At 43.8% G+C, this 19181-nt stretch overlaps 1 protein-coding gene across 5 annotated transcripts in view; it reads right to left on the reverse strand.

Annotated features, from left to right (window-relative positions):
• Nucleotides 1-18226, reverse strand: part of WDR41 (WD repeat domain 41) — a 28914-nt gene extending 10688 nt beyond the window's left edge. For 2 of the 5 annotated variants that reach the window (XM_081929425.1, XM_081929424.1), the window contains exons 1-8: nucleotides 17798-18226; nucleotides 9879-9991; nucleotides 6856-6904; nucleotides 4946-5077; nucleotides 3975-4037; nucleotides 2494-2605; nucleotides 1653-1715; nucleotides 425-532 (exon numbers count right to left, since the gene is read on the reverse strand). In XM_081929425.1, coding sequence (XP_081785551.1) covers nucleotides 425-532; nucleotides 1653-1715; nucleotides 2494-2605; nucleotides 3975-4037; nucleotides 4946-5077; nucleotides 6856-6904; nucleotides 9879-9991; nucleotides 17798-17848 — 691 coding nt within the window. In that variant the 5' untranslated portion in view covers nucleotides 17849-18226. Of the gene's footprint in view, nucleotides 1-424; nucleotides 533-1652; nucleotides 1716-2493; nucleotides 2606-3974; nucleotides 4038-4945; nucleotides 5078-6855; nucleotides 6905-9878; nucleotides 9992-17423; nucleotides 17743-17797 lie in introns of those variants that run through there. The other 3 variants (XM_081929423.1, XM_081929426.1, XM_081929427.1) reach the window with 3 other exon arrangements.
• Nucleotides 18227-19181: the final 955 nt, after the last annotated feature.

Consider the following 19181-nt stretch of genomic DNA (forward strand, 5'->3'; position numbering starts at 1 on the left):
TCATGCTTATTTCAAGGATAAAATGGGCAGGGAAGAGCTTTGCACCCTTGTCCAGAAGAAGGATGTGACCAAAATATAACCACACAATTATTTTAAGACCAATAAAAACATTATGCATTTAATTCCAAATAAAAAAGAAGTCACTGTACATGTAAGTTAATTGAAATCAGTTAAGCTTAACTGTATTTTGATTGCTATCTCAATAAACAGACAAGCAACTTCATGTTGATTTAGGTACAGGCAAATCTATTGTGCAGAGATGTTTGAAAAAAGAAAAAGGTTTAACACAAATCAACTCAGCTGCATCTCAAATAATAAAAAACTTCAGATAAACATTTAGTTACATTTGGGAAGCAACATAAGAAACTTTGTAATTTAAAAATGTGTCATGAGTTACTAGCAATTAAATTAGTAACAGTCTTACCACTGACACTGACCAACGATACAATATTGTCCTCATGGTCAAGAAGGCGCTTCACTTCGATGACATCCCATTCAGTTCCATCTCTGGAAGCTTTCAGTCTAAGAATGACTTCAAAGAGAAAGGCAGGCAACATCTTGACATTTATGAGAATACATATAATTAGGACCTGCAACAAAATGTTGCAGTGTAGCCTCACCTAACAGGAATGTTACTTTTCAGAGCTCCAGGCAGGCTGGCACATTTCCTCCAGAATACTCTACTGCCCACACACCTCATTTTCTATTTTTTCCCCCCTAAGGACACTCAACATTTTGTGGCTATTGAGCATGCAGTGGCTATTTATCAAGCTCGGGGGAACCCTAAAGTTGACAGCAGGTTTTTTTTAATTAAACACACAAGTCCTCCCAAAACAGCATAAGAGCACACTCTTTAAAATTTTGGGCTTTAAAATTTAAAAAACAAAAAACTACTGCCAATTTTAGGGTTCCCCTGAGCATGATAATGTTTCTGGGTTCTCTGTGGTCCTGCCAATTTGGCTCCACTTCCGTCAGCACTCACAGCCTCAGTTTTCTTCAGAAAGAATTATTTCGCTACAAGCAGAGGCGACCACAATTCTGATATGGAGATCCTTGTGTGCTGAACAGATAAGCAGCCCTGTCACTTCTGAAAGCACTGGTCACCTGACTAATGGGGCGGGTGGTACACTGCTTGCTCCTGCAAGATTTAAGTCCTTTCAAACACGAAGAGGTTAGATATTTAAGAGACAAGTGTTTGGAAATCTAAGACCAAAGCTGTTGGCATGGTATGTATTTACAAAAACTATCTGTTGGAGACTTTAAGATCTCAATATTTTATTTGGTTTTGTATACTAAGAAAATGAAATAAAGAAATAAATGTTTTTTTAAAACCTACTCTGCCTTCTTGTTGCAGCTCCCTCAAGGACTGCTGCTTTCCATGTGCAATGTACTGCTGTACCAACATACCAAATAAATATTGATTGCCCTCCTTAATTTCAAACATTGCATGAAATCATTAAAATATACAACAGCGTTATATCAAGGGACAGTAATACAAACACAAAGGCTCCAGGATTAAGTGGAATTAGTGCACAGGTGCTTGGATCTTAACCCCTGTAGACACAATGCATGTTCCTCCACATTTTAAAACATACAGAACACACAGCTAATAACATTCAAATATTTATTATACAGTATATAGCAATACTCACTCAGTTCTTTGCCAACTGCTGCCGCCACACAATTTTTAGGCAATTCTATCATAGCACTGATATCTTTATTAAGAAGATGGTGGGGGGAATAGACAGCAAGATATTTTATTACAAGTAAAAAGTGAATGCACACTCAATCTATTATAATTATTTCACAAAATTATAAAACACTATCTGACTTTCTCACAGGAAGGTTACTCAAATCATGAATTTCCATAAAGTTTTACCTAAGAAAAAATGGAGGGAGGGGATAAGCTATACAAATCTCCCTTATATTTTCATAAAAGCCTTTTCCCTCTGTTTTTAGGCAATTCAGCAAGTCTGTCCTCATTGAAAACTACAGAGCAGATTATGGTGTGCAAACTTTTAAAACACCTTTGTACATCTGCAAACCAAAAACATTTTGCAGCACATTCCTACATTATTATAAGCATCACATTTCTTTATTATATTCCAGTTACATTTCTGTATTTTGCTTATAAGGTTGGGTGGAATCTTACAGCATTTATCTAATGCCTACGGTAGATGGCAGTGGAAGAACCTAATTTAATTTCCAAAGGAATATATATTCATTTAGTGATTTATATATACTGACCCAGCTCAGTTAAGTTAAGTTAACATACAGTTACTGAAGTTTGACATATTCTACAATTCATAGGACACATGAGGCTCCAAGTGCTCTTAATTCAAAAATGATTACACTGACATTTTAAAAATAGAGGTCAGCTTCAATATATGTTATCTTTAGAATTAAAGGGACTTTGCCAATTTGATTTTGTGTCATTATATAGATCCATTTTACTTAACTTTAGCTGCTATAATGAGTCATTTACATTTTTACCTGCATCAATAAGATGACTTGTCTTACACAAGAGATCTAATTTTCGGTTCCAAACACACAGATCACTCCCTCCAGACAGCCATACATCCAGCCTTTGAAGAACTGTCAAACACTGTAGAACCAAGTCAAATAATCATATCATGTCTCATAACAAAGCTCTTTAGGAAAAAAATTCAGTAAGATTGCCACCAGCTTTTTCAGTAAGGGTTTGACTATTACAGAATCAACCTGAAATTCTATTTCCCAGCAACATTTCTTGTGCTTATAAACTACAAAGAAAAGTTGATGGACCATGGTGCTTGATACTGCAAGATCATACAAAGGAGGATATGAGGCAGACACAAAACCTGTCATCTTATTACTCAACTTTTGTTCAAGTCTTTTAAAATATTTTTTATGTCAAATACTGTATATACAACAAGCTTTTCCATGAGATGTTTTGTTAAAAAGATACACGTTATATCAAGAGAAGGTCTCTAATGGTGTGAATTCAAAGACCAATGAAATTCTCCAGCTTTTCAGAGGTATAAAATTAACTTTTCATGATTCGCAGAAGTAGCTAGCCATAAAGGCCATGATACTTGAACATAGCTCTGTGACATGAAGACAAGAAGAGGGCAGATGGAACAACAAAAAATTCCCTACGTTTTCCACTGATGGAAGCTTTACTGTCAGCTGAGCTACATCACTGGATACAACTCATTTTATATTAGTTTTTTCTTGTAAGCTATTTGGAGTTTATTTTACTAAGTCAAGCAGGGTGTAGGCTGGGTGATGTATTGATACATCATCCGAAATCTGTTAAGTCCACATTGTGGGTAATGGTTTCATAATATTTGACATGGGAAATTACAGTGGTACCTCTGCTTACGAACTTAATTTGTTTCCGTTCTTAACCTGAAACTGTTCTTAACCTGAGGTACCACTTTAGCTAATGGGGCCTCCTACTGCTGCTGTGCCACCAGTGCGCGATTTCTGTTCTCATCCTGGGACAAAGTTCTTAACCTGAGGTACTACTTCCGAGTTAGTGGAGTCTGTAACCCGAAGTGTTTGTAACCCAAGGTGTTTGTAACCAAAGGTACCACTGTACAATGTGTGTACTATGTAAAAGAATTGTAATGTGGGAAAAACTGTGAATCCAGTCATCCCTTGTCTCATAATTCCTGCCACCCCTGTTGCTCTGTACTATAAAATAACAGTTGTAACACCATATGTTAAAGGTAAGTAAAGTGTATCAGTTTTAGAAGCATAAGTAGTAGCAGTTGCCATAGTTCCATCCTTATTTCAGACATCATGATATAGATATATTGCAATGTTAAGCTGGTAATATATCACAATGTTGAAAACCCGACATTGCTCAGCCCTAGCAGGGTGCATGCTTTTAAATAAATAAAAATACCTTAGATTTGCAAATCACATGAATTGCCCCTTAACTGCCACAATCAGTACACACAAATCAAAGCCAGTTTCATTTTTCTTACCTTTACTGTGGAATGAAAGCAGGATACTTTATGAACTTGCCTACCATTGTCACAATCCCAAACCTGGTTTCATTCATTAAGGATCTCAAGACTACAACAAGTTTAAGGCATGTATCCATATTCAAAGGCAGAACTATAGAAATGGAGATGCACAAGCACAAGTGTATTATTATTATTATTATTATTATTAGTAGTAGTAGTAGTAGTAGTAGTAATAGTAATAGTAATATACCGACCTATGCCCAGAAGTCTCAGGGTGGATCTACATAAAAACCACAATACAAATATTCAAAATAAAAACAACAACCCAATAATGACCCCCCAAAAGAGCCACATTTTTAAAAGGGCACAGGATGTCAATCAGATCAACCAAAGTCCTGGTTAAAAAGGAATGTTTTTGCCTAGAGCATTCCACAGACAGGGAGCCACTGCAGAGAAGGCTCGTTCTCCTGTTGCCACCCTCCGGACCGCTTGAGGAGGCGACACATGAAGAAGGGCCTCAGAAGAGTCAGGGTCCAGGTAGGTTCATATGGAAAGAGGTGGTTCTTGAGGTATTGTGGTCCTGAGTCACTTAAGGCTTTATAGGTCAAAACCAGCACTTTGAACTGGGCCTGGAAACTAATTGGTAGCCATTGTAGTAGGACTAGGATCAGTGTAATATGCTCAAACAGTCTTGCTCCGGTGAGCAACCTGGCCGCTGAATTCTGCACTAGCTGAAGTTTCCGGACCATTTTCAGAGGCAGCCCTACATATAATGCATTGGAAGGAATCTAACCTTGAGGTTACCAGAGCATAGACAACAGTAGTTAGGCTATCCCTGTCCAGATAGGGATGTAGCATAGGGTGCCACTGAAATTTGAGGTCCAAGGTCCACCACTGTCACCCGCCACACAAATGTTGGAGGGAAAGCAGTACCAGCAGCACATCTCCCTCCCACAAAGAGTTGGGGTCTGGGTCAGATTAAAGGATACAATAACAGTTCTATCAGCACCTGCTGTCAAGATCAAGTGACATTTTTCTTCACAAGTATCTGATAGAGGAAAAGATGCAAGAGCAGTAATCTTTTGTGTATGTGCATGTAGCTCAAATAGCTTTTCTCCAGTCTGGAAAACAAAAAAGACATCTTAATGATCTGAATGAAATAAAATGTTATAGACCAATGCACATAACAGCATAATCCACTGGGATGTGATTTAATGGAGCAATGTGTAACTGGAAATACTGCTTTTACTGGTTTTATGTTGTATTTTCTTCATTTTCGTACCACTTACTGTTTTTATGTTGCAGGCTACTTAGAGATTTTTAAAGTATTACATGGCTTATAAACATTTTAAATAAATAAATTAAATAACAATTTCAAGAAGGTAACAGTCCTAACTGACACTAAAACTTCTGCATTGAAACAAGGTCAAGAATTTGGCATGGAATTATGGACTGAAGCATGTACTAGGGCTGGGCGATAACTGGTTTTCAATGTCACAATAGATCACCAGCTAAACATTGTGATATATCGATCTATCACAATATCTGAAATAAGGAAGAAACTATGCAGAGGCGAACAGAACAATGTCCTGGCAACTGCTACTACTTATGGGTCTAAAACTGATAAATGATGATATTATCAATCACTTTATGGTCACTTTCAGCAGTAGGCAAGCCAAAATGAATCCAAATGAGACTTTGGTTCGGGGCTTGGCTACCAAATGGTGGTATTCATGACAATCCAAAGTACAGTGATGAGTCATAGTGAATACAAATAATTTGGGACTGTCAAGACTGCCAGCAGGCCTGCTAGGTGGCAGAAGCAGCATCAGCCTGCGAGGCCTTGTCGCGGTGGTGGCAGTAGCAGTGGCAGCAGGAGACGGTAGCAGAAGAATAGGTGGCCTTCAAGGTCTTGCTGAGGCAGACTGCCACTGCCTCCCACTACCACCAGGAGACTTGCAGGCAGCTGCCACTTCTTTCTACCACGGCAAGGTTTTGCAAGCCCCACTGCTTGTGCCGCCACATGGTCTCGCAGGCTGCCTCTACTATTGCCACCATCTTCTGTTGCCGCTGCAAGGCCTCAAAGGCCGCCACCACCGCTGCTGCCTCCCATCACTGCCACTGAGTCCTCGCAGGTCGCTGCTGCTACTGCCATCGCTATCACCACCACAAGGCCTCGCAGGCCGCCACTGTTTGTGCCGCTGCCATTGCACACATTGTGATTCGCCATTTATTGCTAGCTCAAATACTAAGAATCAATTATCATGATGTGAACTTCAAACCAGTTTTGGATTATATATCGCTATATCGCCCAGCCCTAGCATGTACACGATTCAAAATCTCAATTTTTATAAAATTCAGCATCCTTCTAGGCATTTTCTGTGTTAGTGAACAGTCCAGTATTAAGGAAACATATCACAAGTACTAAAAGCTTTAAAACATTTCTCTCTCTTACACACACATTTACTTTATCCTTTATCTTTCAGATAGTTATAGAGCAACCTAGATAACTGCTAAGTCAGGAAATAAATACTTAGCACATAATATATGCAATTCTATGTCAGGATAATGTCACAAAACATGCAATTATACTATTATTGCAGGGACATTACCTTAGTTTCACAGGAAGATGTCAAAATATAAACTGAAAATTTGAAAGTCAATTTTGTCTCCAACTTTTCTAACGAGAATTAGATAAAAAACTCAGTAGGGTCATTCAAGATTATTTACAAAATGGAGTTTTTAAGTTTGAACAACTGCTTCTGTGGCCTTTTTTATTATCCAATTATCTTTAATAACTAACTTTATATTTAGATAGCTCATGTGTAATGGAATAGCTCCAATTTAAACTTCACCTAATTTTCATCTGTATGCAATGCATTTCTGAACATAAACAAACCTGAGCATTCCACAAACATACAATCCCATCATCACCAGCAGATGCAAACCTGGGAAACAACAAATCAAAAATTAGATACATATATATAAAGGAAATGCTACATTTATATAGAAACAAAAAGAATAGAAAATGTTACCACTAACCATTCTTTAAATTATCTCACAGATAAGCACAGGGCAAAAACACATGAAAATATGATTTTAGTGGAAGCTATTCCTAAAAATGTCTAAATCTTCAAAATTAAACACAGTTTTCAATTATGCAGTGAAGGCGGTGAATGTCCTGTGTGAGGTCCTGTGGAGGCAGTTGGAGGATGGATGGCGGCTAATGGATTGAGGTTGAATCCTGAGACAGAAGTACTGTTTTGGGGGGACAGGAGGTAGGCAAGTGTGGAGGACTCCCTGGTCCTGAATGGGGTAACTGTGCCCCTGAAGGACCAGGTGCGCTGCCTAGGAGTAATTTTGGACTCACAGCTGTCCATGGAGGTGCAGGTCAATTCTGTGTCCAGGGCAGCTGTTTACCAGCTGCATCTGGTACGCAGGCTGAGACCCTAACTGCCAGAGTGGTGCATGCTCTAGTTATCTCCCGCTTGGATTACTGCAATGCGCTCTATGTGGGGCTACCTTTGAAGGTGACCTGGAAACTACAACTAATCCAGAATGCGGCAGCTAGACTGGTGACTGGGAGCAGCCGCCGAGACCACATAACACCGGTCTTGAAAGATCTACATTGGCTCCCATTACGTTTCCAAGCACAATTCAAAGTGTTGGTGCTGACCTTTAAAGCTCTAAATGGCCTCGGTCCAGTATACCTGAAGGAGCATCTCCACCCCCATCCTAGAAAAGCCAGCAGAAGCCGCGCAGCCCCTTTAAAGAGCGCACAGCTTTTGCCTGCTTTTGCGGGAGGTGGGGGAATTCCCCCATCTCCCGCAAAAGCCCACAGGAGCGAGAAGGGACGGACTCCGCCAGTCAGTCCCTTCTCCCTCCTTGGGGAAAAGCCTGCTTTCCCCCACCGCCAGCCTCAAAGCCGGGTTGGAGAGTAGCGAAAAGGTGTCGCGCACCTTCCCGCTGCCCCCCATCCTCTGGGGCTGGTGTTGGGGGAAGCGCTGCTTTCCACCACTGCCAGCCTCAAAGAGCAGACTCTCCTGGCTTCAGTGGAAGCAACGCGAAGCCTCTGGAGCGCAGGCTTCGGAAGCTTCGCGTTGATCTCGCTGAAGCCAAGGTGCCTGCATTCGCCCCATAAGACGCACACACATTTCCCCTTCATTTTTGGAGGGGAAATAGTGCGTCTTATAGGGCAAAAAATATGGTAATAAGTTATTGTTGTTGTTTTTGTTATTTTTTATTATTATTATTATTATTATTATTATTATTATTATTATTATTATTATTAATATCTCAATTCAAAAATGAACCACAGTCTTTAAAATAGTCTGAAATATGAAGCCCAGGATTTCACATGGAGGGCTCATAGCTGAACTACCAATCCAACAAATGGATTCTTTTCACCAAGCTGGTGTTTCATGGGTCACCTGATTCTTTTCCAGTCATGATCACCATCCTCTATAACCTTGTCTGCTTCCTGGAGGAGCAAGAAATGGTCAAACGAGCAACAGAAAAAGCTATTCTTAAAGTGTGTTATGAATTCAGTCTAGTTTAATGTGTCAAATGCTAGAGTATTACTTGCAATTTTATCTCATTCCATTTTTTGGAAGACTCTTGCTGAGGCTTAGCCTTCTTTAGTGATCTTGCAATCAATATGACCCTCTCTTCATGTTCAAAAACACAAAAGAAAAGAAGTGAAAAGCAGCTGTCGGTTAGGTTGATACAGGATTTATTTAGTATCTTCAGAAACCAATCTGAGAAAATTTTCCACTCACTGGTTTTAGCTGAGCCACCGAGAAAACAAGAAAATCCTTCTGCAAAATTCTCAATAAGATGATATTATCTAAAGAGCTGAAGCGTGAAACCTGGCTTACAACAGTCGACAAAAATGCAATGAAAAAACTATGAAAACTAAATAAAACCATTTCAGAAACCAAGTAACAATGCTAATGCTATTGGAAAGAATCAAACAAGGTGGTGGTGCCTGGTTAAAACAATGCTCTTAATGACTATATGCACGCAAAAGATTTAAAAAGTTGGAATACCTACCAAATTAAACTAGTCAAAGAATAAGAATTATTTTACTGCTTATATTAGATAAATGCATTATTTTTTTCTCGGTACATATACAACATTTTGGTAATCTGACTATAAAACACCCAGTATTTTGAACCAGCTTTGCATTTTCCCCATATTTTTAGATATATTTCAAGCTGCTTGGTGACAACGGGAAGTCAGCTTAGAAGCCATGAAGTGCAAGGAGAAGGAAGTGGGAAAGAGAGAGAAAAGGAAGTACACAAGCCTAAGGCTCAGCTCTTCTCATGTTTGCTTGTGCGTGTAGCTTTATATCTGAATGCGAAGATGTAACTACTTAGTAGCCATTTTGGCATACAAGCGGTATATTAATAAACAAATATAATAATGAAGATAGTTTTCTCAGTGTAAAACTTTATATTAAAGGGAATGCACTAAAAGGCACCAAACTCCAACAATATTTATGGCGGTTATGGGATAATTTTTTCTGACATTACTGTGTCACATGAAGTATAAAGAAGTTGCAACCAAAGGTAGGAAAATCACTGATGAGTGCCTAAAAACTGGCTCAGTAGTGCACTGAGAGAAAATATGTAATGTAATTTCTGTAATAAATGGCTCACTCACGCATTAAGCTTTAGTATGTAAACTGCCAATACTTTGGCAAAAAATACTATTTAAGTCAAAATCAGTGGGGGGCATATTTTAATTAGATTTCACCTAAACGTTTTGCAAAGATTCCCCTTCCCAATGTACACCCTAGATCTAAGCTACCTGTCACATATTCTTCAGTTCTGAGGAAAAGAAACAGAAGATTCGATTTTTAAGACTTTCAGCGAAATCATCCCTATGGTGCAAAAGGAGGTTATGAAAGTAATGTATTACCTGTAATCATCTATTGGCACTAGAAACCGCACTATATCATGATGACCTTTCAGCACAAGCAGCTCAGTGTAGGGATTTTGTGTTTGTTCTTCGCCAATGGTCTGTACAGATTTCTAGAAATCCACAAAGTCAGAAAAATAAAACTGTAAATCAACAAATTTGTTATCTTAATCTCTCTAGCTCATCAACAGATGTTTCTAATTACTTGTTTTCTTTTTTGCAATATGATTTATTCCTCAATAATCCTCCACAGTGTATAGCTTTAAAATTCTAACTATGGTGCTAACTATAAAGCAGCTATCCCTCCAGCATTTTATCCTGGAGGAAGGAACCAATATGCCATGTGTTACTGCTGGATGAGGTAAGGGGTCTTATACTGTACCAAATATGATTAAAAAGGGGAACTGGTAGCGGGGACTCAGCAAACTTTATAGTTCTGTTCACTTACCATACAAAGCAGCTGAATGCAGGCACATGAAACTTGTTCAATTTTCATATTATCTGTCAGGGAACTGACATCTAAAGCGCCGGAGGCGCAAAGGCTCACTGAGGGTGAGAGAGCAGTAGCAGCGGAAGAGGGAACCAGTAGAGGGCGAGCAAGAACTCCAAGGGAAAGTGAGTCGGAGGGATGGCTCAGAGACGCTTCAAGCGAAACCAGTGGGGAGGTCTCAGGACCTCCTATAGGGACACCCACACCTCGCCGGAAACTGTCACGCCGAGAGGCCAGACGACGTGTTTCCGTTAAGGAGCTTTTATGTTGGAAACGTTTCCGAAAGCAGCCACTTTCGGATTCTACTAGTGATTGACGCAGCCATGCTGGAGGGGCTCCGTCACAGGCAGAGGTTTGAAAGCCTGATCAAACTCTGAGGGACTTGCATTTTACGCACAAGCAGCTCATCGTCCCATCACAGCAATCCGAAAGTCACCGAAAGCCAGCTTGTGCAGGGAGAAGCATCATGAGCAATCCAGCCGGAACCGGGGAAGCAGGAGCAGCTGGAGGAGGTCCAAGCCTGGAAGAAAGGTACAGGGCGTTGGAGATCCAGTTGGTGCTGCAAACGGCGAGGCTTGAGGAGAGGAGGGCTCAGGATGCAGAAAAGGGAAAGGAGAAAACCACCCCGCTCGCCAGAAAGGTGCCAGGATTGGTGCAGAAATTCGGGGGGGATCCCAGGAACTATCATGCCTTTAGAACAGAGATGCAATACGCTCTAAACTTGCAGTTTGATGACTTCCCCGATGAGGAATCGCGAGTGGCGTATGTGATTGGCCATCTCGAATCCGGGGCGAAAGATTGGGTTAGACCCCTGATGGCAGCGAATAATGAGATCTTAAAGGACACGAGGAAGTTTTTTCGTGCCATGGACCTGATGTTTTCCAGCGATATTGAGCAGGGGGTGGTGCGAAGGCAGTTAATGGCTTGCCAGCAAGGAAGCAGATCTGTCCGTGAGTACTGGACTGAATTTACCATGTTGATTCACAAATTGGGGTGGGACCTATCGGCGGAGCCCATCCAAATGCTTTTCGAAGAGGGGCTTTCTTCAACCGTCAAAGATGAGCTTTCCCGGGGCCCCAGGGCGGAGTCTATGGACCAGTTAACCAAATCTGCGCTGGCCATAGGAGCGCGCCAGGAGGCGAGGGCTATGGAAAAGCGGGAAGGGAAGGGAGACCGTTGGAGGGAGTTCCGCATTCCAGACATTCCAGAGCCACCTTTCCCGCCGGCAGAGCCGATGGAAGTTGGAACAGCGCGGGCGCGGGCAGTTTCAAATCCCAGTGAAGGGCGCAAAAAGGAGGGAAAGAGCGCCAAGAGATGTTATCTCTGCCAACAGCCAGGGCACTTTGCCAGAGTTTGCCCACAAAGAAAGGAATGGCAAGGGATGGCAGGAGCTGTTGGGGGAAAGGAAGAGGAAGGCAAGGAGCAAGTAAAAGCCAACGCCTGGCTGCCACCGTTGGGGCACAGCAGCCAGGCCAAAGAGCAATGAAAGTGCCCATGCCAGAACCCCCCAGACCCGCTTTAGTGATAGAGGTGTTACTAGAACTGCCAAACGGACACCCACTAAAGGTCAAGGCGCTTTTGGATTCAGGCAGCTCCTGTAATTTCATGAGTAAGGAGTTTGCAGCTGAGCACCAGATACAGACTATCCCTTTAAGTAACCCCTTGCAGGTGACTACGATTGACGGCAGAGAGCTGTTGGGGGGAGAAGTTAGCCAACAGACTGTCCCGATGATAATGAGAGTGGCAAGGTACACCGAACAGATAGCGTTTAATGTGGCCATCCTGGGAGGAGCGCCCATCATTTTGGGGATGAGCTGGCTGGCGCTACACGATCCGCTAGTGGGCTGGCATCAGAGGGTGGTCTCCTTTGGGTCAGCGCATTGCCTAGAACACTGCAAGGAGGGGAAGGTTTCGGGAGGAGACAGAGTCACCCTAGCGGGGATGGAAGTGATGGACAAAGGGAAGGTGCCCCCGCAATACGCAGATCTGAGCAACGTATTCAGCGAAAGGGAAGCAGACAAACTGCCACCGCATAGACCCTTTGACTGTCAAATCAACCTACTCCCAGGGGCCCAACTCCCAGTTGGCAAGCTGTACGCCATGTCAGACAGGGAGATGCAGGAGCTGAGGGAGTTCATTGACAAAAACTTGAAGCGAGGTTTCATCAGAGAGTCCCGAGCGGTGGGGGGCAGCCCAGTGTTCTTTGTGGACAAAAAGAACACAGACAAACCGAGACTGGTGTGTGACTTCAGGGCCCTCAATGCAGTGTCGGAGCCCCTGGCTTTCCCTATGCCCCGAATTGATGACATTTTGACCAGAGTAAGGAAGGGAAAGATTTTTACAAAACTGGACCTGCGGGGGGCGTACAATCTGATACGCATAAGGAAGGGAGATGAATGGAAGACCACCATGTTTACCCCGTTGGGAGCCTTTGAATACCTCGTTATGCCCTTCGGTCTACAAGGGGGCTCCGCGTGTTTTCAAGCTTTTATAAACCACGTTCTGGGACCTTTGCTCTACAAGAATTGTGTGGCCTTTTTAGACGACGTGTTGGTGTATTCGGAAAATGAGGAACAGCATGTGAGGGACGTTCGAGAAGTGTTGGGCAGGCTGCAAGCCAACCAGCTGTGGGTGAAACTGGAGAAGTGCCAGTTTCATACCAAGGAGGTGGAATTCCTGGGGTACCGCTTGTCAGACAAGGGATTGGCCATGGATCCAGGCAAGGTCCAAGCGGTACTGGAATGGAAGACACCGAAGACCAAGAAGGACGTGCAAAGATTCTTGGGATTTGGGAACTTTTATCGGAAGTTCATCAAGAACTTTGCCCACTTGACGGCGCCCATCACCGACTGTCTCAGCAGCAAGAAGAAATTTGTTTGGACGGCAGAGGCGGATCGAGCCTTTGAAGAACTGAAAAGGGCTTTCGCCTCGGAAGAACAACTTCTGCATGTGGATTTACGAAAACCCATGAGAGTGGAAACAGATGCATCCGACCGGGCGGTAGGGGCGGTCCTTCTTCAACCGGGGAGGAGTGCGTCGGAGTGGAGACCGTGTGCCTTCTTCTCGCGGAAGCTGAATAAGTCCGAGAGGAATTACACGGTGTATGACAGGGAACTACTTGCCATTCACGAAGCATTCCGGAGGTGGAGACATTTATTAATTGGGGCACAACACAAGGTGCAAGTGTGCACCGACCACAAAAATTTAGAGTATTGGAGAACAGCTCGAGTGCTCAACCAACGACAAGTGAGATGGGCACAGGAATTCTCCAAATTTAACTTTGAGATTTGTTATGTGCCAGGCCCAGAAAACGTCAGGGCGGACGCGCTCTCACGCAAACCAGAATATTGGGAAGGGGAGGGGGTGATCGAAGAGAGACATGTCATCCCGGAGGACCGCTGGGTGTGTGGGGCGGCGATGGTGGGGCAACGAGAACTGGTGGAGGAAACGGAAAATGATGAATATGCCCAGGATAAGCTCAGAGGTCTCAGGGGGGAGGGCGAGAGCCCCGGAGGTTTTGAGGAAAGAAATGGGGCATTGTATTACAAAGGGGCACTGTATATACCCGAAGGTGAATTGAGGGGGAGAGTACTCAAGCAGTTGCATGATAGCCCCACGGCGGGACATTTTGGGCAACACAAGACCATGTGGTTGGTTACCAGGGAATTTTGGTGGCCTAAGGTGAGGGAAGATGTAAGGGAGTATGTAAGAGGGTGTGACCAATGTCAGCGAGCCAAAGGGGAAAGAAGGGCGCCGGCAGGGTTATTAGAACCTTTACCCACACCAGAACGGCCTTGGGAAGCGATATCAATAGATTTTATGACGGATCTGCCAAGGTCCAAGGGGAAAACAGCCATCATGGTAGTAGTAGACCTGTTAACTAAGATGTGCCACTGTGTAGCATGCTCACATGCAGTCACAGCGGAAGAAACGGCGAAGTTGTTTGTGGAACATATCTTTAGGTTGCACGGGGCTCCCTCGAGGGTGATCTCAGATCGAGGCAAACAATTTACTTCCAGGTTCTGGAGGAAGCTCATGAGCTTGTTACACGTGGAAGTCAATTTTTCAACTGCCCGGCACCCTGAAACCAACGGGCAGGCGGAAAGGGCAAATGGCATTCTTCAACAATATCTTAGGTGTTATGTCAATGACAGAGAGAACGATTGGGTCGAAAAGTTGGCGTTGGCAGAATTTGCCTACAATAATGCGGAGAATGTGTCCACAGGGATGAGTCCCTTTTTGGCTAATTACGGGTGTCACCCCAGGGCATTTCCAGGGGAAGGAGGGGAGAGATGGAGCGTCCCAGCGGCTGAACATTTTGTAGAAGAGATGGAAGCCATCCATCAGCAGCTCCAGCTCAACTTAGAAAGGGCTAAGGCACAATATAAGAAGCAGGCAGACAAGAACAGAAGGGAAGGTGAAACCATAAGGGTGGGGAATCAAGTGTGGTTGTCAACCCAAGGGTTGCCGTTCAAAGGGGGTTGTAAGAAACTGAGGCCCAGAAGATTGGGACCCTTTGAGGTGATTCAGCAGGTCAACCCGGTAGCTTTCAAACTCCGATTACCCAATCACATGAAATTGCACCCAGTGTTCCACAGGTCGTTACTGTCACCATACAGGGGAGGAGGTGAAGGGGAGCACGTCAGGGGACCAGCCTTGGAAGAGAGGGAACGCCGCAACCATGTAGTGGAAATCCTCGATTCCAGGTGGAAGGGAAATCAGGTGGAGTATTTAGTGGCGTGGGAAGGGGAACCGGAGTCAGAAAACACCTGGGTAAGTGCGCAGGAAGTCAATGACGAGGTTTTAACAGAAACGTTCCATCAAAGGTTCCCGAGGAAACCTCAGCCGATAGCAAGGTTTAGGAGGGAGTATTTCGGCACCACCGATGAGGAAGAGGAAATGGAAGGGTTCGCGGAGTCGGAGTTGGAAGAGGGAGTGGACTCTGATGACGAAGAGTACCTAGAGAGTAGGAACAGCAACAAGTGGAAGGAAGTGTTCGCGACGTCGGAAGATGAGGGAGGTTCTTTCAAGGGTTTTACCTCCTCACCGCCAGTAGGAGAGGAGACGGGAGGGGGTGAAGGGGGCCCTGGAGGGGAGGTGGATGTCAGGGAACTGACATCTAAAGCGCCGGAGGCGCAAAGGCTCACTGAGGGTGAGAGAGCAGTAGCAGCGGAAGAGGGAACCAGTAGAGGGCGAGCAAGAACTCCAAGGGAAAGTGAGTCGGAGGGATGGCTCAGAGACGCTTCAAGCGAAACCAGTGGGGAGGTCTCAGGACCTCCTATAGGGACACCCACACCTCGACGGAAACTGTCACGCCGAGAGGCCAGACGACGTGTTTCCGTTAAGGAGCTTTTATGTTGGAAACGTTTCCGAAAGCAGCCACTTTCGGATTCTACTAGTGATTGACGCAGCCATGCTGGAGGGGCTCCGTCACAGGCAGAGGTTTGAAAGCCTGATCAAACTCTGAGGGACTTGCATTTTACGCACAAGCAGCTCATCGTCCCATCACATTATCTGATCACCCAAACACGGCCACTGAACTGGTTTTCACATACTGCTAGCCAAACCATAGCTTAGCATGAATGCATGAGCATGACGGTTCTCAGAGAGATTACAACTGTTGTGATAAACCACAAGCCTGGATTCAGACAACACACTAAACCAAACCATGTATTTGCTCACAGCAGTGTTGCAGCAGCAGCAGACCTGGAGGAGCAAAACAGTCAGTCTCCTCTCCATGAATACATCTGTTCACACTAAGTTTGGCTTAGATTTACATGCAAACCAGCTCAATATCTTAATACCAATCCAAATGCAGCCAGTATCTTGATACGGTGGTTTGACATTATGATCACAAGCAGCATCAGACTTCCACTGACACTTTACCCTTTCTCTGTAAAAAATCAGTTGTCATTTTGGCCAAACCCAGAAAGCTGTTACTCAAACATGGCTTTGAGATCCATGTTTGCCAGGTTTAGACATAACTGCAAACTATGGTTTGCTGCAAACTGAAATCAAGAGTTTCTGATCTCCCCTCACACGTTATGCTCATGATGCCAAGTCATGGTTTGCCATTACATATGCATGCAATAATTATAAATATAATGATTCCATGGAGGTTTTAAGCAGAGGTTGGATGGCCATCTGTCATGGACGCCTTAAGTGAGATTCATACATTGCAGGGGGTTGGACTAGATGACCCTTGGGGGCATCCAACTCTACAATTCTACAATTCTACGAAATATTGTCATTATATGTATACCCACATTTGGAATGCAGTTCCAGTTGCTCAGTCTCAGAAAGGTTATCACATTTAGGTACGGTAAATTACAGAACATGGTAACTAAAATGATCAAGGGGTGAGAAGCATCTTCTTAAGGAAGAAAAGTTTAACAAATCAGTGGTTTTTAGTTGGGGAAGGACAAAGAAAAAACATAACATAATTTCTTCCGAAATACATTAAGATTTATTAGAAATGGTATCAATATATAAATGTCTTTATTTTCTGTATCTTTTCCAATAGAGCTCAGGCCATCAATTAATTTGATTAGTGATAGGTTATAAACAAAACCAAGTGCCCCCACCGGAACACATACTTAACTCAGTCTTGTATTTAAGCACCAGCAATAATAAGCATACTTATTGCTGCCCAGTGATAAGCATTAAGGCACTGTATGCGGATGAGTACCTAGAATTCTGTGCAGTAAGAAAGGAATGAAGTGCTCCATCCCTCCTCTGTGATCAGTATAGAAACCAAATGGGCTGCCAGCAAAATCCCTCCTCTGCTAGTCCTCAGCAGACTAATACATTGGGGTGGGGTGGAGGCAGCTAGTAAATACTTTGATTTTACAAGGCTGACTTGAGTAAAGGAACATTACCTCAGAATGTTGTGATGCAAATTAGCACAGATGGATTCTTTTAAGAAGCAGGCTTCGCTTCATGGAGAATTACAGTACTCTACAAATGACTTATCTATCGTAGCTAAAAGGAAAATTCCACGTCTAGAGAAAGTATGCCTAATTACCAGAGAGCAAACACTAAATGACTACATTTACCATGTGCTACTTGTGAACATCACAGGCATCTCTGACTGGCCACTGTGGGAGGCAATACTGGAAGCAATTCTTTTATAATAGCTTAAATTCTGATATACTGTTGGTAATCTGAACCCACCAAGACTGGTCTTGATCTATGCACACTAATAATATAGGCATCACCAAATTAATTATTATCATCACTGCAAAAAGACTATCGGAGGAAAACAACAAGCAGTATTATCAAGCGTTCGTGTTTTGAACGCGTCATTTGAGGAAGCGGCCCTTTCTCCACCCAGCAATACATTGAGCAAGAGCTGCTTGCTGCCTTCGCAGGGCTCCGAAATGAGACTCGAGAGTCCCTCACAAGCGCCCACACCAACCGCCTCTTTTACCTCGGCCAATCCCTGCGGCTCGCGTCCCCCTCCTATGAGCCAGCGCAGCATCGCGAGAGGTGGGGTCCGGGCGGCCCTCGCGGACGCGCCCTCGCCTCGGGTTGAAGCCGCAGCCCTCGCCCCGCGCGCGGCTCCAGTCAGTCAGCTGACGCTCTTGCTGTGAGGACTCGTCCCTCGCTTCCGTCCGCCCTGCGCCGCACGACGTAGCCGCCGTTGGACTGCGCGCGCCGCCGGCCGAATAGGACGCGGGGCTGTTTTCCTTCAAAAAGGGACTCGCTAGCGCGTGCTTAATCTGAGGCAAAGCGTCGGCGACTTAATCGATCCCCGAATCTTCAGTGAACAACACAAAACGAAGCAGGGACGCGTCTTCCGACGCTTTCAGCCTTTAGGATTGACCGCCGCACGCTCGCGAGCTAGGCGAAGGCGTGCGAGTACCGAATCATCGATCCCCTCCCTGTGACGCGCATGCTTTTAAACACGCCCACGAAGATCTCCTATTCTGTATGTGTAAATGTACGAGAGGCTTAAGGCGCTGGTGTTCCAGTTTAGGGTTACCACTTTTTATATGGACAGAGTAATAACAGGTATAATAACAAGATCATCATCATCATCACCACCAGGAGCAGTTTTCCTCCCCAATGTATCTCCGTGCCAGGAGAAGCTCGTGTTGGTTTTCTGCTTGACATACAGCTGTTAAAGTCTGTAAAAAAACCCGTTTAAAAGGTGGGAGTCCCGGGTTCAGTGCCATACAGCTGTAATAAATTTCGATTTATTTGTGTATACTGTATATTTATAGCAGAATGGTTTATGCCCTCACGTGGAGCAGTCCTCGCCAGAGTGGTGGGTTCTTTTGCGGGAGTCTTCTGCAAGATGTCATTGATGGAATAATAATGCATGAGCAGGGAGGTTATATATTGGACTGTCCACACCTCATTCTGCTTTATTAGTTCTGTGATGCTCCCCCAGAGTTTGCTGTCTCGAGGGGCACACCTGAGCTATAGCACAACAAAAGTGGGACAGAAAACCCAACCGACCAGTGCAGAACATGGGTGGTATGAAGATTTACCAGATTTATGGACTGTGCATCTACTGAAAACTGAAAGAAAGTGCAAACAGACTTCTCCATAACAACCTTTGTATGAGATTCAAGTAGGTAGCCGTGTTGGTCTGCTGAAGTCAAAATAAATTAAAACAATTCTTTAAAAGGATAGTTAAAAAGACTCTTCTTAAAAACCTAAAAACTCCCTTAAAAGAATCAAGTCTTCAAAAAAATTATATGATCTAAGAAAGTCTTTAAAAGAATCCTTCCAAAAGAATTTAAAAATTAAAATGTAGCACCTTAGAGACCAACTGAGTAGTTTTAGGTATAAGCTTCCGTGTGCCT

Source organism: Podarcis melisellensis (genome assembly GCF_964234715.1).
Source record: "Podarcis melisellensis genome assembly, chromosome: 11".
NCBI classification, from domain to species: domain Eukaryota; kingdom Metazoa; phylum Chordata; class Lepidosauria; order Squamata; family Lacertidae; genus Podarcis; species Podarcis melisellensis.